General features: G+C 44.2%; 1 protein-coding gene across 6 annotated transcripts; it reads left to right on the forward strand.

Annotated features, from left to right (window-relative positions):
- The first annotated feature begins 249 nt into the window (after nt 1-249).
- Nucleotides 250-23,344, forward strand: LOC109644340 (EMAP like 4). Of its 6 annotated transcripts, none has more exons than XM_069538137.1 (24): nt 250-700; nt 4,633-4,815; nt 5,328-5,448; nt 7,496-7,675; nt 8,492-8,632; nt 10,270-10,295; nt 10,563-10,598; nt 11,244-11,367; nt 11,734-11,883; nt 11,962-12,031; nt 12,344-12,454; nt 12,601-12,696; nt 12,850-12,984; nt 15,447-15,582; nt 15,991-16,139; nt 16,443-16,568; nt 16,948-17,079; nt 17,149-17,216; nt 17,302-17,390; nt 17,474-17,571; nt 18,225-18,312; nt 20,329-20,427; nt 20,593-20,723; nt 20,839-23,344. In XM_069538137.1, the coding sequence occupies exons 1-24, from the start codon at nt 676-678 to the stop codon at nt 21,286-21,288; spliced, it is 2,964 nt and encodes a 987-aa protein (XP_069394238.1). In that variant the 5' UTR covers nt 250-675; the 3' UTR covers nt 21,289-23,344. The 6 variants fall into 6 exon arrangements, with proteins under 6 accessions (XP_069394238.1, XP_069394237.1, XP_069394239.1 ...); XM_069538136.1 differs by having other exon boundaries at nt 405-700; nt 5,325-5,448; XM_069538138.1 differs by lacking the exon at nt 10,563-10,598 and having other exon boundaries at nt 405-700; nt 5,325-5,448.
- Nucleotides 23,345-24,409: the final 1,065 nt, after the last annotated feature.

The following is a 24,409-nucleotide window of genomic DNA, read 5'->3' on the forward strand; positions in this document are numbered from 1 at the left end:
CTCTGTCATGTCTCTGTCTCTGTCATGTCTCAGTCATGTCTCAGTCCTGTCTCTGTCTCAGTCATGTCTCTGTCTCAGTCCTGTCTCTGTCATGTCTCAGTCATGTCTCTGTCTCAGTCATGTCTCTGTCTCAGTCCTGTCTCTGTCATGTCTCAGTCCTGTCTCTGTCTCTGTCATGTCTCTGTCTCAGTCCTGTCTCTGTCATGTCTCTGTCTCTGTCCTGTCTCTGTCTCAGTCATGTCTCTGTCATGTCTCTGTCATGTCTCTGTCTCAGTCATGTCTCAGTCATGTCTCTGTCTCAGTCCTGTCTCTGTCATGTCTCAGTCCTGTCTCAGTCTCTGTCTCTGTCTCACAAACATGAAGGGAAGGAGGGGGTCCCACCCACCCAGGGGAAGCGCGCCGCCGCCAGAGGAGGCGGAGTCGGAAGCGCGCAGCAGTGTCGGTCCGTCGTGTGCGCGGCTCCGTAGCTTGTGTGTCCGTCTCGTCGGTTCGATTCCCCGGGATCTGCAGATCGTTCAGGCCGCAGAAAGCGGAGGGTCTTGGGTGTGACGGACCCGGGCGACGCGGCGGGGACAGACCCGATTCCGCTGCGGTGGAAAACCCCGCACAGAGGCCTGAAGTGTGCGCGGAGCCTCCCGCAGGCCTCCCGCACGGAGTCCCGCTCTCTCCGGGAAAATGGACGGATTCACCGGCAGTTTGGGTGAGTCACGGCCGCCGCTCGCGCCCTCACGGCCCCGGGTCACCTGTCCGTGCAGCGGCGTGGAGGTGAGAGCCGCACGCGCCTCTGGCGGCTTTACACGTGTCACTGCATCAGAGACACTGCACCGCCCCTCCGGCGGATACTGGGCCACAAAAACAAGTGCTCCTCCTGAAGCCCTGCACAGACCTGGTTCAATGACTGAGAGAGACCAGTACAGACCAGTACAGACAAGTACAGACCTGATAGAGACCAGTACAGACAAGTACCGACCTGATAGAGACCAGTACAGACCTGATAGAGACCAGTACAGACCAGTACAGACCAGTAGAGACCAGTACAGACCTGATAGAGACCAGTACAGACCAGTAGAGACCAGTACAGACCTGATAGAGACCAGTACAGACCAGTAGAGACCAGTACAGACCTGATAGAGACCAGTACAGACCAGTAGAGACCAGTACAGACCTGATAGAGACCAGTACAGACAAGTACCGACCTGATAGAGACCAGTACAGACCTGATAGAGACCAGTACAGACCTGATACAGACCAGTAGAGACCAGTACAGACAAGTACAGACCTGATAGAGACCAGTACAAACCTAATAGAGACCAGTACAGACCTGATACAGACCAGTAGAGACCAGTACAGACCTGATAGAGACCAGTACAGACCTGATACAGACCAGTAGAGACCAGTACAGACAAGTACAGACCTGATAGAGACCAGTACAAACCTAATAGAGACCAGTACAGACCTGATACAGACCAGTAGAGACCAGTACAGACCTGATAGAGACCAGTACAGACCAGTAGAGACCAGTACAGACCTGATAGAGACCAGTACAAACCTGATAGAGACCAGTACAGACCAGTACAGACAAGTACCGACCTGATAGAGACCAGTACCGACCTGATAGAGACCAGTACAGACCTGATAGAGACCAGTACAGACCTGATACAGACCAGTAGAGACCAGTAGAGACCAGTACAGACAAGTACCGACCTGATAGAGACCAGTACAGACCTGATAGAGACCAGTACAGACCTGATAGAGACCAGTACAAACCTGATAGAGACCAGTACAGACCTGATACAGACCAGTACAGACCTGATAGAGACCAGTACAGACCTGATACAGACCAGTACAGACCTGGTAGAGACCAGTACAGACCTGATACAGACCAGTAGAGACCAGTACAGACCTGATAGAGACCAGTGCAGACCTGATACAGACCAGTACAGACCAGTAGAGACCAGTACAGACCTGATACAGACCAATACAGACCAGTACAGACCTGATAGAGACCAGTGCAGACCTGATAGAGACCAGTACAGACCTGATACAGACCAGTACAGACCTGGTAGAGACCAGTACAGACCTGATAGAGACCAGTACAGACCTGATAGAGACCAGTACAGACCTGATAGAGACCAGTGCAGACCAGTACAGACCTGATACAGACCAGTACAGACCAGTACAGACCTGATACAGACCAGTACAGACCTGATACAGACCAGTACAGACCTGGTAGAGACCAGTACAAACCTGATAGAGACCAGTACAGACCTGATAGAGACCAGTACAGACCTGATAGAGACCAGTGCAGACCTGATAGAGACCAGTGCAGACCAGTACAGACCTGATACAGACCAGTACAGACCTGATACAGACCAGTACAGACCTGGTAGAGACCAGTACAAACCTGATAGAGACCAGTACAGACCTGATAGAGACCAGTAGAGATCAGTACAGACCTGGTAGAGACCAGTAGAGATCAGTACAGACCTGATAGAGACCAGTAGAGATCAGTACAGACCTGATAGACTCAAGTACAGACCTGATAGAGACCAGTACAGACATGATAGAGACAAGCACAGACCTGATTGAGACCTGGTAGAGACATGATAGAGACCAGTACAGACATGATAGAGACCTGGTAGAGGCCACTAGAGACCAGTACAGACCTGAGAGAGACCTGGTACAGACATGATATACACCAGTAGAGACCAGTACAGACCTGAGAGAGACATGATAGAGACCTGGTAATGACATGATAGAGACCACTACAGACCTGGTAGAGACATGATAGAGACCAGTACAGACCTGATAGAGACCTGGTAGAGACATGATAGAGACCAGTACAGACCTGATAGAGACCTGGTAGAGACATGATAGAGACCAGTACAGACATGATAGAGACCTGGTACAGACATGATAGAGACCAGTACAGACATGATAGAGACCTGGTACAGACATGATATACACCAGTAGAGACCAGTACAGACATGGTAGAGACATGATAGAGACCTGGTAATGACATGATAGAGACCAGTACAGACCTGATAGAGACCTGGTAGAGACATGATAGAGACCAGTACAGACCTGATAGAGACCTGGTAGAGACATGATAGAGACCAGTACAGACATGATAGAGACCTGGTACAGACATGATAGAGACCAGTACAGACATGATAGAGACCTGGTACAGACATGATATACACCAGTAGAGACCAGTACAGACATGGTAGAGACATGATAGAGACCTGGTAATGACATGATAGAGACCAGTACAGACCTGATAGAGACCAGTAGAGATCAGTACAGACCTGATAGACTCAAGTACAGACCTGATAGAGACCAGTACAGACATGATAGAGACAAGCACAGACCTGATTGAGACCTGGTAGAGACATGATAGAGACCAGTACAGACATGATAGAGACCTGGTAGAGGCCACTAGAGACCAGTACAGACCTGAGAGAGACCTGGTAGAGACCTGATAGAGACCAGTACAGACCTGATAGAGACCAGTACAGACATGATAGAGACCTGGTAGAGGCCAGTAGAGACCAGTACAGACCTGAGAGAGACATGATAGAGACCTGGTAATGACATGATAGAGACCAGTACAGACCTGATAGAGACCTGGTAGAGACATGATAGAGACCTGGTAATGACATGATAGAGACCTGGTACAGACCAGTACAGACATGATAGAGACCTGGTACAGACCAGTACAGACATGATAGAGACCTGGTAGAGACCAGTACAGACATGATAGAGACCTGGTACAGACCAGTACAGACCTGGTAGAGACCTGGTAGAGACATGATAGAGACCTGGTAATGACATGATAGAGACCTGGTACAGACCAGTACAGACATGATAGAGACCTGGTACAGACCAGTACAGACATGATAGAGACCTGGTACAGACCAGTACAGACATGATAGAGACCTGGTACAGACCAGTACAGACATGATAGAGACCTGGTAGAGACCAGTACAGACATGATAGAGACCTGGTACAGACCAGTACAGACCTGGTAGAGACCTGGTAGAGACATGATAGAGACCTGGTAATGACATGATAGAGACCTGGTACAGACCAGTACAGACATGATAGAGACCTGGTACAGACCAGTACAGACATGATAGAGACCTGGTAGAGACCAGTACAGACATGATAGAGACCTGGTACAGACCAGTACAGACCTGGTAGAGACCAGTAGAATCCAGTATTTGATTCTATTCTAAAGACACCAACACTGAATCACACAGAACCTCTGACACCAACACACTGACACATGACAGTGTGACTCTCAGCCTGATGCTGCATTTAAACCACGTCCACAAACACGCCTGAACACACGTCACATGACCGTTCACCTACACTGGTTGGTTGCTTAGCAACAGAACCTCTGATGGAGGAGCAGTGATGGTGAACAGTCAGAGCAGAGGTTTCTTTTCTCTGAGCGACGACGAGGTGGAACTGTTCCTGACAGGAAGTGTTAGCGACGCTTTGTGTTCACCGCTGGTAGTCGAGTCATGTGACTGATGAGAACCAATCAGAAGAGGACGCGGGCGTCTGTGTGTGTGTATATATATCTGTAGGTGACAGTGTAATCAGATTACCTCTCTGTCTCTGCAGATGACAGTATGTCTGGAGCGAGCGTCTCGGATGTCAACGATCGTCTCTCGGCTCTGGAGCTTCGTGTTCAGCAGCAGGAAGATGAGCTGACGGTCATGAAAGCCGCTCTCGCTGACGTGCTTCGTCGTCTCGCTGTGTCTGAAGACTCTGCAACGCCTGTGACCAAAAAACAAGGAGGAAAAGGTGACGTGTGTTTGAAATGTTTCTGGATTTATCCTGAAGTTTTATTCGACTAATGATTGATGAAATCTACAACTGACTGCTCTGATTGGCTCTAATGAATTTAACCTCTGACCTCATCAGCTGGTTGTTTTATTCTCCGTCTGCACAAAGTTTAAATGTCGTCAATCAATGAAAAGAAAATGTTTATTTTTGATTGATTTAATAAAAAACTAAATAGAAACGATATCAGCAATATCTAAAAAGTGTTTGAAGTTTCTAAACATGATCAGTTTCCTCTTTATCAATAAAACGTGATAATATGATGAAATCGATCATTAGTCACATGACTCAGTTTCTTTTTTATTTAGACTCGTAGATGACAGTGATTTTGATTATATCTAGTTTTTACTTCAGACACAAACTCATGATCAGTTTGACCATTAGAAATGTAAAACCGGATGTTTCTGTTTTGACTCTGTGATAAATGAAGCCGGGGCTCAGTCAGTGTAATAGTAGCGTGCTGTCCCCAGCAGGTGGAGCTGTACTACGGGAAGCCTACTCCATGTCCTGTATCACTAACGGAGGAACATCTGGGCGAAAGAGAGACTCCACATCTGTCACCAGGAAAGAGACGGTGTCGTCTGCCGCCAAAAGGTAAAAACTGATGGTGTCATTCTTCATCCTGTTTCAGACTACACTCTGTTTACATTGTTCATACTACTTTCTATTTCTGGGTTTTTATCATAACATAAGAAAAACATGCTTCTTTTAGTCACGTGATTTTTGTTACAGTTTGTTGTTTTAAAATTTGTCGCTGATTTAACTTCACAGCGGACTGATTTCCCCTGACATGACCTTAACATGACCCTGACATGACCCACAGTACAATCCAGTAAAACACTGTAGACCTCAATAGATTTCAGTAGAACCCAGTTGAATACAGGAAAATCCATAGAACACAAATGATCCAATTAAAAACATTAAACACAATTAAAACTAAGTCAGTTGAAACAGTAGATCTTTGTAGAAATAGTAGACCCCAATACTGGAATCTAAGAGAGACCACTAGGACCCAGTAGATCCCAGTAGAACCAAGTAGATCCCAGTAGACTCTAGTAGAACACAGTTGACTCCAGTAGAACCCAGTAGACTCCAGTTGACTCCAGTAAACTCCAATAGAACACAGTAGACTCCAGTAGAACCCAGTTGACTCCAGTTGACTCCAGTAGAACCCAGTAGAACCCAGTTGACTCCAGTTGACTCCAGTAGAACCCAGTAGACTCCAGTAGACTCCAGTAGAACCCAGTAGACTCCAGTAGAACCCAGTTGACTCCAGTAGAACCCAGTTGACTCCAGTAGACTCCAGTAGAACCCAGTTGACTCCAGTAAACTCCAGTAGAACCCAGTTGACTCCAGTAGACTCCAGTAGAACCCAGTAGACTCCAGTGGAACCCAGTTGACTCCAGTAACACCCAGTTGACTCCAGTAGAACCCAGTTGACTCCAGTTGACTCCAGTAGAACCCAGTAGACTCCAGTAGAACCCAGTTGACTCCAGTAAACTCCAGTTGACTCCAGTAAACTCCAGTAGAACCCAGTTGACTCCAGTAGAACCCAGTTGACTCCAGTTGACTCCAGTAGAACCCAGTAGAACACAGTTGACTCCAGTTGACTCCAGTAGACTCCAGTAGAACCCAGTTGACTCCAGTAGAACCCAGTAGACTCCAGTAGACTCCAGTAGAACCCAGTAGACTCCAGTAGAACCCAGTTGACTCCAGTAAACTCCAGTAGAACCCAGTTGACTCCAGTAGACTCCAGTAGAACCCAGTTGACTCCAGTAAACTCCAGTAGAACCCAGTTGACTCCAGTAGACTCCAGTAGAACCCAGTAGACTCCAGTGGAACCCAGTTGACTCCAGTAACACCCAGTTGACTCCAGTAGAACCCAGTTGACTCCAGTTGACTCCAGTAGAACCCAGTTGACTCCAGTAGACTCGAGTAGAACCCAGTTGACTCCAGTAGAACCCAGTTGACTCCAGTTGACTCCAGTAGAACCCAGTTGACTCCAGTAGACTCCAGTAGAACCCAGTTGACTCCAGTAGACTCCAGTAGAACCCAGTAGACTCCAGTGGAACCCAGTTGACTCCAGTAACACCCAGTTGACTCCAGTAGAACCCAGTTGACTCCAGTTGACTCCAGTAGAACCCAGTTGACTCCAGTAGACTCCAGTAGAACCCAGTTGACTCCAGTAAACTCCAGTAGAACCCAGTTGACTCCAGTAGAACCCAGTAGACTCCAGTAGAACCCAGTTAACTCCAATTGACTCCAGTAGAACCCAGTTGACTCCAGTAGACTCCAGTTGACTCCAGTAGAATCCAGTTGACTCCAGTTGACTCCAGTAGACTCCAGTTGACTCCAGTAGAACCCAGTTGACTCCAGTTGACTCCAGTAGACTCCAGTAGAACCCAGTTGACTCCAGTAGAACCCAGTTGACTCCAGTAGAACCCAGTAGAACCCAGTTGACTCCAGTAGAACCCAGTTGACTCCAGTAGAACCCAGTAGAACACAGTTGACTCCAGTAGAACCTAGTTGACTCCAGTAGACTCCAGTTGACTCCAGTAGAACCCAGTAGAACCCAGTTGACTCCAGTAGAACCCAGTAGAACCCATTAGAGCGTCTCTCACAGCCCTGGTTTCGTCCACAGTGGAGCAGACAGGAAGAAGGAGGTCAGGGGTCAGATGGAGGAGATCCAGGAACGTGAAGAGGTTCCTCACCCAAAGGACGTGTCCCCCTCCTCCCCCCTCCCTCCTCAGACCTGTGTGACCCCCCCTCAGAGACCCTCCCAGTCTGCTGACACCAGTAAAGGCCACGCCCTGCCTAAAAGGTTCTGCTTTGTGATTTGTCAGCTGCTTCTGACCTCAATGACTGACATCACTCTGCCAGTGATTACTAACCCCGCCCCCTCAGAACCCACAGTTCTTTGCCCCGCCCACCTGGGTCACCTGACATGTACAGAAGCCTCTGATTGGCTGAGTGTACCTGATCCAGGTGAGAAGGTGCAGCATGAACAGGACTGTGGCTCCTCCTCCCTGAGTCACTTCCTGGAGAACCTGAGTCTGACGGAGCTGACTAACCTTCTCCCAGCTTCACCTGCGGACTCCTCCTCCTCCTCCTGCTCTTCTTCTTCCTCCTGCTCCTCTTCTCCTCCTGCTCTTCTTCCTCCTACTGCTCCTCCTCCACCTCTTCTTCCTCCTCCTTGTGCACCTCCTGCTCCTCCAGGAGGCTTCCTGAAGCCTGGGCCTTGTGCTTCTCTTTCGGCTCTTTAACTTCCTCTGGAGGGGATTGGTTCAATTGAGTCGATTCAGTGTTGGGACTAAACTGTGTCTATTACAAATGATAATAAGAAACAATAACATTCATAATAATAACTATAAGATAAAACTACAATATATATCAACAAAATAAACAATCAAAAAATCAAATCATCATTTTGTTCATAATAATAATAAAACAATACAACAACAACATGAGTTTCATGACACAGTGAAAAACACGACACTGAGATGATTCTCTTCTTCATCTGCTGCTGTGATACTGATGCTGTGTGTGTGTGTGTGTGTATGTGTGTGTCTCTCTCTCTCTCTCTCTCTCTCTCTCTCTCTCTCTCTCTCTCTCTCTCTCTCTCTCTCCCTCCCTCCAGGGGGCCCAGTGTGAAGCGGTCCTCGGGTATCGAACGCTCTCAGAGCAGCACGTGGGAGAGTTCAGATGAAAACAGGAACAAATTGGTGAAAGCTGCTTCAACATCCAGACTGTTGACTAAAGTGATGAAGACTGCAGAGAGGTACACGCACACACACACACACACACACACACACACACACACACACACACACACACACTCACAGATCATTTCAGTTTCATCATCAAGTTGAAACATTAATGATCTGAAGTCACTTTTCATATTAAGTATATTATAGAAAAATCAACATGCTCTGCCTGTCAGAGAAAAAACTAGAGAACCAGACTTTTATTTTTTTAATCATTCAGTCTTCTATTTATTTTTAATTCTAGTATTAAATGATATATTTTTAAGTAACGTCACAAAGACAGGCTACAGTGAGCCCCAGGTTTAGATTATGGTAAAAACGCATTTGATGAAGGAATAAGAAAATAGGAATAAGATGTGTCAAAGTCTTATACATTGATCAATTTATACAATTGAAATAAGAACCTTACATTCAACTATTTATGTTGAAGAGAGACGTTTGAGACATTGTGGAAATCACACAAACCTTCAGCTACCAGGCTCCTCTCCTGTGGAGTCAGACACCTTCTCTACAGTTAAGGTTAAACTTCAAATGTTCCTTTTTGATAAAACCTGTAGTTCTGGATCAGGTCCTGAATAGAGATGTCACGATATGAAATTTTGGTGCCACGATTATTGTCAGAGGAAATATCACGATTTTCATTTTCATTATTTATACTATAGAAGGAAATAGACACACAACAAACAATATATAGCGAATATATAGCTAATAATATAACTAATGAACTAAAATATTTATTGTTATCAACAATAATATCCAGTTAGTTTTTGAAGTGTAACGTTTGGCTGTTTAAAAGTAATTAATGTAAGCGTTTTTATTTAGTTGCCTTATTGTGGAAGGTTGGTCAGTGAATTTGTGTTTGCTGTCATCATAAGCAGTTTATCTGTATGGGACTTTTATTGTGAAGGGTTCTGTTTTGGGAGCCAGTTGTTGACTCGTGCAACAGTAAACAGGTAAACTTCTGGTTCACGCCTCATTGTTCATGTCCTGATTATACTGTGACCTCCAGCTGGCTACATTCATAATGGTAGAGAGCGAGCGAGTGAGTCAGCTGGTCAGACACCAACAGTAAACAAGGATTTCTCTTCTCACTGTGAACTCCTCTGATGAAGTTGTTTGTCCAACGTTGGTGGAAATGAGGCCGTTAAGTCAGTTCCCTCTTCTCAACTAACGTTTCAGTGGCCTGCGCACTCACAACGTGACTCGCGAGAGGCTGGACACCATAGTTAGATATCGTAGTGTTTACAATTCTTACGGTTATGAAATTGTGACGTTATCAAACCACGGTTATTGTAAATCTGTTAATCGTGACATCCCTAGTCCTGAACCATCCCTCAGCTATGCTGCTATAGGTCCAGACTGCTGGGAGAACTCCCATCATGCACTGAGGGAAAACTCCCCTCCTTGCACTGGTGCTACAGGTGGTTCTATGGCTTCTGGACAAGACAATGTACCTGTTCATGGGGAGGAGGTGGTGAATTGTTTCCCTGATGGTTATAATTGAGTTGGTGAAGAAGTTCATGAAGTTCATTGATCCTCAGAGGAAAAGATGGATCAGAGACCTACAGAGCAGAAGAGGAACCTTCTTCTTCTTCTTTTCTTCCATTAATGATGAATAACAGGAGTTTCTGTCTTTTCTGTCTCTCTTTAGACACAAAGACCCGGTGGTCAGTCAAGGTAATTACACTTTAATCATCTTCATGTTCCAACAGCCAATAGGAATCCAGAGTCACAGCCAACAACACAAACAACAACAAAACAAACAACTCAACAGCAGCAACAACAAAACTATAGTTGTGTGGTTTTGTTGCCGTCTCTATTGTTGTGTTTGTTGATGTGTTGTTTTGATGCTGTTACTGTTGTTTGTTTTGTTGTTGTGATGTTGTTGTTTGTTGTGTTGTTTTGTTGTTGTTGTTCAGTGACAATGTCTTTGTCTCAAACCAGCCAAAATGTCAACCCGAGAGAAAAACAGCCAATCAGGTGAGTCCTGATGAGTTGTCAGAGCTTTAGCCCCAACAAGCTAACAAGCTAACAGGCTATTAGCAGCTCACTGAGCACTTCCTCTCTCTGCTTTAAACCAATCAAATCTCTTCATCTGCTGTCACTCACCTGCTTCACCTGTCACTCACCTGCTTCACCTGTCACTCACCTGCTTCACCTGTCACTCACCTGGTCATTATGGTGGTTCACCTCTGATCTGTACTGGGGCGGCTGTGGCTGAGGGGGTAGAGTGGTCGTCCTATAATCAGAAGGATGACAGTTTGATTCCATTCTGAAAGTGCTGCACATAGATGCACGGTATGAATGACAGCTGTCTAGAAAAGATCTTTACAAATACAGGTTAATCGCTATGGTAACTGAACCAGATCACTGTGGAGGAGGGGACTTTATGTGAGGAAGCTTCATCGTGTCACATGACCTGTTCTTTAATGTGATTGGATGAACAGTCTACCCTGTGAAAAGTTCCGAATGATCTGATCAGTGTATAATATATTCTATTGATCATGTGTAAACCATTTTAATCCAATGTTTGTACTTGGTGATAAAAGAGACTCGAACCAATAACAACACAATTTGTTAGAATATATTTGATCAATAAAAGCATATTTGTATTGTTTGTTTCAGAGGGAAATCACATCAAGATGTTCATGCGTGGTCGACCCATCACCATGTTCATCCCGTCAGACGTGGAAAACTATGACGAAGTTCGTACAGAACTTCCTTCAGAAAGACTTAAGCTGGAATGGGTGTATCCTTCATTCTGGACAAAGGGGGCACTCTGACACAATACTTCTCATAATAGTAACAATAAAAATGATTATTACTATAAACATTTTATTTGTACGTGCCAAATCAGAAACGGATTTAGAGAAACGACGTTTTCTCTTCACACCGTCTCTAATGCAGACGTGTGTTCGTCAGAAAATCTTCAGTAGATCTTTAGTCACACTTAATTTAGATCCTCAGTAGATCTCACTAGAGCTTTATTAACATTTCCAGTTGATCCTTAGTAGTTCTTTATCATATAACTTTAGATCCTCAGTGGATCTCAGTGAATCTTACATCTTCTGTAGATCCTCAGTAGATCTCCAGGTGTGTCCTTAACTCCAGACAGGTACGGTTACCGTGGCCGAGACTGCAGAGCGAACGTCTACCTGCTTCCTACAGGAGAGATTGTTTACTTCATCGCGTCGGTCGTGGTTCTGTTTAACTACGAAGAACGAACACAGAGATTTTATCTCGGACACACCGATTGTGTCAAGTGGTGAGGAAACATTAAAATGCTGCTCTCCTATTGGTCTGTGTTGACAGGTGAGTGACATCATCTCTCTGTGTTTGACAGCCTGGCCCTCCATCCTGATAAAATCCGGATCGCTACAGGACAGATTGCAGGAGTGGACAAAGACGGACGAGTGAGGACAAACATTTTATGTCCATTAAAAGTGAAAGCTTCATCTACGACAAAAACCTAATAACAATTGTGACGAGCGTTTCACGTGTCTCGTTAGAGACTGAATTTAACGACAGTGTGTAAATGTCTGAAGGAACTGTTTAATATTTTAAACCAGGGTATATACAATTATACACCTCTGTAACCATGGTAACTGTACATACAGATTGAAGCAGATGTCGTCTCAAAATTATTATAAGACTTAATATAAGGGTTTATAATAATAATAATATTGGTTATTGATACTGGTATTGATCACAGTGTCTGTGTTCAGGCGCTGCAGCCTCACGTTCGTATCTGGGACAGCGTCAGTCTCTCCACTCTTCAGGTCGTTGGTTTGGGAACTTTCGAGCGCGGTGTCGGATCTCTGGCTTTCTCCAAAGCTGTGAGTATTACCAGCTGCATCATGGGAACTGAAGTCTCTGCTGACCTCAGACATTATATCATTATAAATTATCATTTATTTATCATTGAAAAATTCTCATTGTTCTTGTCTCACATCGTGTCTCTCTCTACTTGTGTTTCCTTCAGGACTCGGGACATCACCTTAGTGTGATTGACGACTGTAATGATCACATGTTGACGGTCTGGGATTGGCAGAGGAAGTCAAAGATCGCTGAAATCAAGGTCAACACATTTTATTTTGAAATTTTTGTTTCGGTAACGCTTTACAGTGTAGTGCAGTTTCACTGTCAAACTGTTTCTTCTTACATTTTAAATTGGACTGTTAACTAATCTGGTTGAGTGGCAGCTGAAGAAGTTTATTCTAACTGGTTACAGACCACTAACGAGGTGGTCCTGGTTGTGGAGTTCCATCCCACTGACCCTAACACCATCGTCACCTGTGGAAAGTCCCACATCTTCTTCTGGACCTGGACCGGAACCTCGCTGGCTCGAAAACAAGGAATCTTTGGGGTGAGGGCACTTTTTTCAAATTCATGTAAATAAAACCATCGCCTGAATAAATACAGACGACATTGTCATAGACAATGACAGCTCAAACATAACCCTCCTCCATGTTAGCAGATGGGACATGGACCACTCTATAAAAACAATTCTGTCATTGCAGCTCGTTCTCATCTCTCTGTGATGTTCAAGTGTTTCTGATCCGTTTGGTTTGAATCAGTTATTTGATGATAGAAAGTTGGGCTGAAACTGATTGGTCGCGATATTGTTTATGTTTTACAGGAGATATATATATATATATATATAAGTGTTGTTTTTCCTTTAAATTTTACAAACGTCACTTGATCCATTGATGATTTTGATTAAATTACACTTGATGTTCATAATGAAAACAGTTCAGGTCTTCACCAGGTTAAATATGATTTCATGTTTATATTGATCAGAGTTACATCAACAGAATGATCTGCTGTGATTGATTTCATTTCCCAGAAGCTGAAATAAAACTGGTGATGGATAATTAATATAAAAAGTAATGGGTACCTCTGTTAACAAAGGATTGAGTCAGTAGAAACATGAATGAAGTTTGGTTGAATGAGACGTGAACAAAGTGAATGTGAGGAATTTGATCTTTAGACGAGGAGGAAGTTCCACCCAGCTGAACACAAAGGAACCTTAAGATTTAAAGTTCTACACCCACATTCTTCTGTTCATACGAACCTGAACCTTTTCTCTAAGAATCTTTCTCCCAGTCGTGCTCTGTAGTTCTTGTGTCTCTAGTCAATCGATCACATTTGATTTGTCTCAGATTCAGTTTGTCTCATCGATGTCAACAAGTCGTCCTCTGTCCTAAACTAGACTCAAACTACAGAGACACTTTCTGAGCAGTAACTGAAGCTCAGAGTCACATGTGAGGATCCGTCTCCAGGACACGAGGACAATAGATGCTGATGAACTGAAGACATCAACAGATTCTCTACATTAGAAGAAACAGTTTGTGACTTCATGTTTAAAGTATTTGTACATGAGGACATGTCTGACAGAGATGAAGGAGCAGACACATGAACTGTGGAGTTACTGATGAAGATGAGGAGACATGTTGTGTATCCACAAGTCTGGTTGTGATTAGGGATGTCGGGATTAATCAATTTGACGATAACCGCAGTTTGATAACGTCACGATTTGTAAAAACTACAATATCTAACTATGGTGTCCTGCCTCTCGCAAGTCACGTAATTTGTGTGTCCTTGGACAATCGTGGCACCAAAATTTCATGTTGTGACATCCGTTGTGATCACTGTGAACTCTGTAGTCCCGGTCTGACTCTGTAGTCCTGGTCTGACTCTGTAGTCCTGGTCTAACTCTGTAGTCCCGGTCTAATTCTGTAGTCCTGGTCTGACTCTGTAGTCCTGGTCTAACTCTGTAGTCCTGGTCTGACTCTGTAGTCCTGGTCTGACTCTGTAGTCCTGGTCTGACTCTGTTGTCCTGGTCTGACTCTGTAGTCCCGGTCTGACTCTGTAGTCCTGGTCTAACTCTGTAGTCCCGGTCTAACTCTGTTGTCCTGGTCTGACTCTGTAGTCCTGGTCTGACTCTGTAGTCCTGGTCTAACTCTGTAGTCCTGGTCTAACTCTGTTGTCCTGGTCTGACTCTGTTGTCCTGGTCTGACTCTGTAGTCCTGGTCTAACTCTGTAGTCCTGGTCTAACTCTGTAGTCCTGGTCTAACTCTGTTGTCCTGGTCTGACTCTGTAGTCCTGGTCTGACTCTGTTGTCCTGGTCTGACTCTGTAGTCCTGGTCTAACTCTGTTGTCCTGGTCTGACTCTGTAGTCCTGGTCTAACTCTGTAGTCCTGGTCTAACTCTGTAGTCCTGGTCTGACTCTGTAGTCCTGGTCTGACTCTGTTGTCCTGGTCTGACTCTGTAGTCCTGGTCTGACTCTGTAGTCCTGGTCTGACTCTGTAGTCCCGGTCTAACTCTGTAGTCCCGGTCTGACTCTGTAGTCCCGGTCTAACTCTGTAGTCCCGGTCTAACTCTGTAGTCCCGGTCTAACTCTGTTGTCCCGGTCTAACTCTGTTGTCCTGGTCTAACTCTGTTGTCCTGGTCTAACTCTGTAGTCCCGGTCTGACTCTGTAGTCCCGGTCTGACTCTGTAGTCCCGGTCTAACTCTGTAGTCCCGGTCTGACTCTGTAGTCCTGGTCTAACTCTGTTGTCCTGGTCTAACTCTGTTGTCCTGGTCTAACTCTGTAGTCCTGGTCTAACTCTGTAGTCCCGGTCTGACTCTGTAGTCCCGGTCTAACTCTGTAGTCCCGGTCTGACTCTGTAGTCCTGGTCTAACTCTGTAGTCCTGGTCTAACTCTGTAGTCCTGGTCTAACTCTGTAGTCCTGGTCTGACTCTGTAGTCCCGGTCTGACTCTGTAGTCCTGGTCTGACTCTGTAGTCCTGGTCTGACTCTGTTGTCCTATTTTCTTATGTTTTCAGAAATATGAGAAGCCAAAGTTTGTCCAGTGTCTGTCCTTCCTGAGCACTGGAGACATCCTGACTGGAGACTCCGGCGGTGTCCTGCTGGTCTGGACCAGGAGCTCTGCTGAGACACCCACAGGAAAGGGCCCCAAAGGTTAGGAGGGACCAGTTAGAACCAGTTTTGTTCATGTGTGTACTGGTAAATGAATCCTTTTGGATTTTTAACATTTTATCGAGTTTCTATCTTCAGGATCTATGTTTCAGTAGAAAAAGTAAACTTTCACTGAGTCTAGAATATAGAATATAAAAAGTTGTCTTTAGATCACTTCATTATGTGATAATAATTAACTTCCTGTTGAAAAAACTAAAGTCTGCAGATTCATTCTAACAGGAAGTTGAAAGGGAAGTGTGATGTGCTGCCTCCTGCTGGCTGCTGCAGGAAGTTGATTGGTTGAATGTGCCTCTTTTCTTTTTCTCTTTCATTTTTCTCATTTTCTTTCTTTTCAGTTCAGTAGACGACAGATGTAACACTGTGTGTGTGTGTGTGTGTGTGTGTGTGTAGCGTTTCAGATTAGTCGGCAGGTCAAAGGTCATGAGGGAAGTGTTTTCTGTATGTGTGAGATGAGGAGCGGCACTTTGCTGACGGGAGGAGGAAAAGACCGAAAAATCATCCTGTGGGACCACGAACTGAGAGCAGACCGAGACATCGAGGTCACACGCACACAATTATTAGAATCTTTATTATTTATCTATTTACACTTTCAATGAATAATTTTGTTCAACGGAAATGAAAATGAAATAAATCTTTTTTTCTGATGATTAATTTTAAATGATAATACATTAATGATTAAATTGTAAATTCCCGGACTGAGGCCTGTTACCATAGCAACATTTCATGTGTGTTAGAAAAGCTCTGCTGTAAATAAAGATTAGTTTCATGTGCAAACATCTGTGTAAATGGAAAATGTATTTTTGTATAGAAGTTGTTCAGTGACAGTGTCAATGTGTCAGCAGGTCCCTGATCAGTATGGAACCATCAGAGCCGTGTCTGAGGGGAAGGGGGAAGAGTTTCTGGTCGGAACCTCTCGTAACTTCATCCTGAGAGGAACCTTCAACGACGGCTTCCTGGTCGAGGTTCAGGTGAGATCACATGTCAAATGTGTTCCGGACCCTGATGTCCCAAAAGAAGATTTTTTAAATCTTGTTCCCAAAAGATATTTACTTTCAGAAGACATTTGGGTTTTCATCACTCAGACGCTCACAGACACATTCGTACCATCTCATGGAGAAAACTCAGCCTTCAGGTTTTATCTTCACAATGTCACAGAGACACAGGATCGTCATGGAATCATTCGCTGAAGGGAAACATGTTTCGATCATAATGAGGAATCAACAAACCCTGAAAACCTAAAAACGCAACTTAGTGTCGTTTTCAGAGCATCGACCAGTCACGTCTTTACGACAGATATTTATCTTGTGTGGACAAAATATTCATCTTGTCAAGTCGTGGTGTGTTCAGGGTCACACAGACGAGCTGTGGGGTTTGGCGACCCACCCGTCCAGACAGATGTTCCTGACGTGCGCTCAGGACCGACTCGTCTGCCTCTGGAACTCCTTCGATCACGCTCTGCAGTGGAGCCGCACACTGGAGGTGGGCATGGACTTGATTGATTCTTGACAAATGATTGACAGGTGATTGACAGCTTTGCCTCTCGATCAGGAACACGGACACTGTGCAGACTTCCATCCCAGCGGAGCCGTGGTTGCTATCGGAACACACTCAGGAAAGTCAGTACAGATCATTTACGTGTACAGATCAATATTTTCCAGATCTCTGGTTCTTCTGGTTCTAACTCGTCTCATCCTGGGTCAGGTGGTACGTTCTGGATGCAGAGACCACAGATCTGGTGGCGATCCACACGGACGGGAACGAGCAACTGTCAGTGATGCGTTTTTCAGTGGGTAGGTACAGTATCCTGTTACCATCTCCACATCATGAAAGAAGTGAATTACATGTCCCAGAATGCCTCTCTTCACCTCTGCAGATGGAAGTCTGCTGGCTGTTGGATCTCACGACAACTTTATTTACCTCTACACCGTGTCCGAGAGAGGACGCAAGTACAGTCGCTACGGGAAGTGCACGGTAAGAGTTCGCTTGACCCTAGCTCTTAAATTCCACTGCCCTCGTGACCTTTACCCCCCCAACCCTAACCCTCGTGACCTTTACCCCCCCGACCCTAACCCTCGTGACCTTTAGCCCCCCTGACCCTAACCCTCGTGACCTTTACCCCCCCGACCCTAACCCTCGTGACCTTTACCCCCCCTGACCCTAACCCTCATGACCCTAACCCTCGTGACCTTTAGCCCCCTGACCCTAACCCTCGTGACCTTTAGCCCCCTGACCCTAACCCTCGTGACCTTTACCCCCCCGACCCTAACCCTCGTGACCTTTAGCCCCCTCACCCTCACGACCTGGACCCTAACCCTCGTGACCTTTAGCCCCCTCACCCTCACGACCTGGACCCTAACCCTCGTGACCTTTACCCCCCCTGACCCTAACCCTCATGACCCTGACCCTCGTGACCCTACTAGATTGTTCAGGGGTAAATCCAGGAGACATTTAGGAAACGTGGTGTCTGCTTTGAAAATGAACGTCTCGGCTTCAGGACACTTGACGACGCCACAGGATCCGTTTCTGTTTGACTTCATTCAAGATGTTAAAGATTAAAGATGATGACGTGTTCATGACGTGTTCATGACGTGTTCATGACGTGTTCATGACGTGTTCCGTCACAGGGACATTCCAGTTACATCACACATCTGGACTGGTCACCTGACAACAACCTCCTCATGTCCAACTCTGGAGACTACGAGATCCTCTACTGTGAGTACTCTGATACTAGTTCTGTGAATAATCTAATACTAGTACTGACAGTACTCTGATACTAGTACTGTGAATAATCTAATACTAGTACTGACAGTACTCTGATACTAGTACTGTGAATAATCTAATACTAGTACTGAGAGTAGGGTTGTAAAATTCTGGGAATTTTCAAAGTTGGAAACTTTCTGTGGGAATTAACGCGAATAAATCTGAAATTTACAAATTTGGAGTTTGGCCCTCAACAGGGAACTTAAATATAGTTGGGGAAAATATATTGTAGCTAAAACAAGCAGATTTACTTCACGTACACTCCTCGATCACATGCACACAGCTTACTGCAGGGCTATTGAGGCCACACCCCCTACATGCACTGTGCATCCATCACATGCACATCTGATTATTGAAGTCAGTAAGTTTGGATAATATTATGGGGTAAATATATTTGAGCTATCATGGTTTTGATGTTTCACTTGGAAACATTAAATAAAAATAGGTGCTGAATGTAAACTATTTTTCATTTCATTGACCATTTAAGAGGCTACTCAACATTTTGTTGTTCATTAAAGAAATTAAACTAAAGTTCTACTCAAACAAATCTGTTGAAATGTTTTTTAATTGTATTATTTTGCATGGATGTCTGCTTATGACAAAACAAAAATATTTACATTTATATTTGGATATGATCCAGCTTGTTTAAATTCCCATCAATTCCCAGAATTCTCATGGAAAGTTTCAAATTTGCAATATTTCCAAAATTCCCCACCTTAACTTCCCATGGAAAGTTTCCAGAAATTTACTGGAAATGTTCCGCTCCTTTGCAACTCTAACTGAGAGTACTCTGACACTAGTACTGAGAGTACTCTGACACTAGTACTGAGAGTACTCTAATACTAGTACTGAGAGTACTCTGACACTAGTACTGAGAGTACTCTAATACTAGTACTGAGTGTACTCTGACACTAGTACTGAGAGTACTCTAATACTAGTACTGAGAGTACTCTGACACTAGTACTGAGAGTACTCTAATACTAGTACTGAGAGTACTCTGACACTAGTACTGAGAGTACTCTGACACTAGTACTGAGAGTACTCTAATACTAGTACTGAGAGTACTCTGACACTAGTACTGAGAGTACTCTAATACTAGTACTGAGAGTACTCTAATACTAGTACTGAGAGTACTCTGACACTAGTACTGAGAGTACTCTAATACTAGTACTGAGAGTACTCTAATACTAGTACTGAGAGTAATCTGACACTAGTACTGAGAGTAATCTGACACTAGTACTGAGAGTACTCTAATACTAGTACTGAGAGTAATCTGACACTAGTACTGAGAGTACTCTAATACTAGTACTGAGAGTAATCTGACACTAGTACTGAGAGTACTCTAATACTAGTACTGAGAGTAATCTGACACTAGTACTGAGAGTACTCTAATACTAGTACTGAGAGTAATCTGACACTAGTACTGAGAGTAATCTGACACTAGTACTGAGAGTACTCTAATACTAGTACTGACAGTACTCTGACACTAGTACTGAGAGTAATCTGACACTAGTACTGAGAGTACTCTAATACTAGTACTGAGAGTAATCTGACACTAGTACTGAGAGTACTCTAATACTAGTACTGAGAGTAATCTGACACTAGTACTGAGAGTACTCTAATACTAGTACTGAGAGTAATCTGACACTAGTACTGAGAGTACTCTAATACTAGTACTGAGAGTAATCTGACACTAGTACTGAGAGTAATCTGACACTAGTACTGAGAGTACTCTAATACTAGTACTGACAGTACTCTGACACTAGTACTGAGAGTAATCTGACACTAGTACTGAGAGTACTCTAATACTAGTACTGAGAGTACTCTAATACTAGTACTGAGAGTAATCTAATACTAGTACTGAGAGTACTCTAATACTAGTACTGACAGTACTCTGAAAGACCAAATGCTTTGACATGGTGATATTGTGTGTTGTTGCAGTGTGTAGTAACAGTTGTGTATTTTCAGGGGACGTTCCGAACAGCTGTAAACTGATCAGAAATCGTTCTGAGTGTAAAGACATCGACTGGGCGACGTACACCTGCGTCCTGGGATACCACGTGTTTGGTTTGTACACCTGAGTGTGTGTGTGTGTGTGTGTGAGAACAATTGACTAAATTCAATTAAATTGTTATTACTCAATTTGTGTGTGTGTGTGTGTGTTTCTGTTTGTTTCTCTGTGTGTGTGTGTGTGTGTTTCTGTTTGTTTCTCTGTGTGTGTGTGTGTGTCAGGCGTGTGGCCGGAGGGTTCCGATGGCACCGACATCAACGCTCTGATCAGATCTCACAACAGGAAGGTGATCGCTCTCGCTGACGACTTCTGCAAAGTTCACCTGTTTACTTATCCATGCTCCACCCCGAAGGTGAGACCACACACACACACACACACATACACACACACACACACACACACACACACACACACACACACACACACATATGGATCATTCAGTCGATCAATAATCAATATGTCTCCAGGCCCCCAGTCACAAGTACAGCGCCCACAGCAGTCATGTGACCAACGTCAGCTTCCTGTGTAACGACAGTCACCTGATCTCGACGGGGGGGAAGGACACCAGCATCATGCAGTGGCGTTTGGTAGAGAAATCTTCGCTCTGTCTTAACGAAGGCCTGATGTGCCACCCGGCGCCCCGTCAGGCAGATGCCGCCCTCACTCCGTCCCCTCCCACCACAGCGCCACAGGAACCTGATCCTCTCCCAACAGCCAATGGGACCCAGGAACCCTCTCCGGAAAGCCCACCCCCAATTGAGCTAGTCCCGCCCATATCAGAGTTAACCCCACCTCACTCTGAGTCGACTCCACCCACCTCCGACAGCACAGCGAGTCTGAAAGACAGCCTGGAGCCCAGCGATGACACGGCCACGCCCAGCGACGAGGGCCTGCCCCCCTTCACTCCGCCCTCATAGACAGTCCCTGTGTGTGTGTGTGTGTGTGTGTGTGTGTGTGTGTGTGTGTGTGTGTGTGTGTGTGTGTGTGTGTGTGTGTTGTGGTACAGCTGACTTTGTGAGGACCAGGCTAAGTAGAGGACATGTTTGTAAAGTTACATATGAACAAAAAAAGTCATAGTCACAACATAAACAGGCGAAACAATCTTCAGTAAGTCCTCACAAGTATAGAAGTATGTGTGTGTGCGTGCGTGCGTGTGTGTGTGTGTTTGCAGCTGCAGAGTCTCATTGGTTATTTCACCAATCAACTGTTCAGTTAAAGGAACGTGTGATGTCACAGTTTGAACCTGGAGGAGGGAACATCACCTGGAGAACAGGGGGCAGCAGAGAGCAGAGGACAAGTGAGAGCAACTGCAGGAGGTGAAGAAGTTACTGCTTTAGTTTTAACAAAGTTAAAGACCTGAGACAGGTGAGACAGGTGAGACAGGGGAGACAGGTCCCAGTGACGTTTCTTCACCATCAGAGTAGTTGAAGTGAGATGAACCAAGTCTTCAAGGATTTTTTTATTTTTTTTATTCTTTGAAAACTACATTTATAAAATTTAAAAAAAAATTCAATTAACTTTAAATATTTCATAATAATTACTCATAACAAGAATCTGGAATTTCTCCAAACTGAAAAATAAATAATGAAAAAATGTACTGATTTCATTTGGGGTGAATTCTGGGACATATATTCATTGAATCTGTTTTACACTCTAGATCAACATTTTAAATCTTTGTGTGAATCTTCAGATGTTTTCTAACCCCATCGGCAGAAACAAAGAAAATATCGTACGTGACACAGCTTTTACGTTCTGTCTGATTTGATCATCTGGGTCACAAAAAGTTCACCTTGTTTTATACGTGAGAAGCTCAATTATGCCAAATGTTAGGGGCAAAAAGGACAGAAAGCTGAATAATAAAATGTATATTATTCATAGAAATATCATTGATTTATATTAACATGTAAAGGTCCTATTTTTTCAAAAGGAAGACTCTTAAATAAAAACTTATAATACTAATTAAAACATTCTATTACAGGTATAGCACATTAAAAAATGTCACATAATTCCAAGGGGGAGCTTCTGATTTAAGTTGGCCCCACCCCTTTCTGTGACATCACAGACATGAAGTCATGTGATTCCGTCAGACGATGTCCATGTCAACTTATCATAAAAGTCTTGAAGCAGAATGAAGCCTATAGCTGTCCCACATTACCAAATGTCCCCCATTACCCAAATTCACCCTAATCTAAACACATTTTGTCGTTTGCTAACAAAGAACCTTTCACCTGAGGCAGGTGAGCTTCAGTCCAGAGGGTTGAGAAATCCAGGTAAACAGGAAGTAAACTGAAAGTTAAGAGGTGCTAAATGGGAATTAAACAGGAACGAAAGAAGTAGTAAACAGGAAGTAAACTAAGTTAAGAGTCAATTTGGAGCTTCCAGGGTTAAAGCTGTGACAGACATGTTTTGAATAATCAGACAGAGTGAGACATCTCTCTCTGGCAGGATCTGTTTGTATATACTGCAGATGTCTGTGTATATTTCTGTTCACCCCTGGGGGGGGCAACTCCTCAGCTACACTGTAAAAAAATACAACAGTCAGCCAATCAGGTTACAGGACACAGATCCTCTCCTCTGATTGGCTGTTGATTATGATTGTTTCAGGACCATTTCAGCTCAGATGTTCCCTGAATGTGTGGGTGGGGCCGTTACAAGGGGGTGGGGCTCTTGTGGGGGGTGGGGGGTGTTAACAATTAATACTTATTTTGTCTTTTTAATATCCATCAGTTTATCTTTGTCTTTTTTACGCTCGTCTCTCTGAAGGGACATACCGGGACATCCAAGTGGGGGCGAGGTCAGGGGTGTGACTGGAGATCTGGGGGCGTGTACATGGGAAGGGGTGGGTCATCGGTGTGTGGGTGGGGATGTTAATGATTCATATGACTGTTTTGAGCCAATCGTGTGTTCTCATTCCTGTCAGGTGACGGACTGAAGATTTCAACAAAAAATGCAAATAAATGTTGTGAAAACTAATTCTTTGCCTTCTTCCTGACGTTGCCATGGAAACAGTCAAAGTCCAGTAGCCTGCGCCGCATGATCATCACCGACGTGATCATCACCGACGTGATCATCACCGACGTGATCATCACCATAGTTTTAATTAATTTGACTCTCATGGTCTGTGATTACAGACATGTTGTGATTACAGTCATGCTGTGGTTACAGACATGTGATTACAGACATGTTGTGGTTACAGACATGTGATTACAGACATGTTGTGGTTACAGACATGTTGTGGTTACAGACATGTTGTTACAGACATGTTGTGATTACAGACATGTTGTGATTACAGACATGTTGTGGTTACAGACATGTGATTACAAACATGTGGTTACAGACGTGATTACAGACATGTTGTGGTTATTAAACATGTTGTGATTACAGTCATGCTGTGGTTACAGACATGTGATTACAGACATGTTGTGGTTACAGACATGTTGTGGTTACAGACATGTTGTTACAGACATGTTGTGGTTACAGACATGTGATTACAGACATGTTGTGGTTACAGACATGTTGTGATTACAGACATGTTGTGATTACAGACATGTTGTGGTTACAGACATGTGATTACAAACATGTGGTTACAGACGTGATTACAGACATGTTGTGGTTACAGACATGTTGTGATTACAGACATGTTGTGGTTACAGACATGTTGTGGTTACAGACGTGATTACAAACATGTGGTTACAGACGTGATTACAGACATGTTGTGGTTATTAAACATGTTGTGGTTACAGACATGTTGTGGTTACAGACATGTTGTGATTACAGACATGTTGTGGTTACAGACATGTTGTGATTACAGACATGTTGTGATTACAGACATGTTGTGGTTTTCAAGACATGTTGTGATTACAGACATGTTGTGGTTGCAGACATGTTGTGATTACAGACATGTTGTGGTTACAGACATGTGATTACAGACATGTGGTTACAAACATGTTGTGGTTACAGACATGTTGTGGTTACAGACGTGATTACAGACATGTTGTGGTTACAAACATGTGGTTACAGACATGTTGTGGTTACTAA

The sequence above is a fragment of the Paralichthys olivaceus genome, chromosome 14 (genome assembly GCF_024713975.1).
Source record: "Paralichthys olivaceus isolate ysfri-2021 chromosome 14, ASM2471397v2, whole genome shotgun sequence".
Classification (NCBI taxonomy): Eukaryota; Metazoa; Chordata; class Actinopteri; order Pleuronectiformes; family Paralichthyidae; genus Paralichthys; species Paralichthys olivaceus.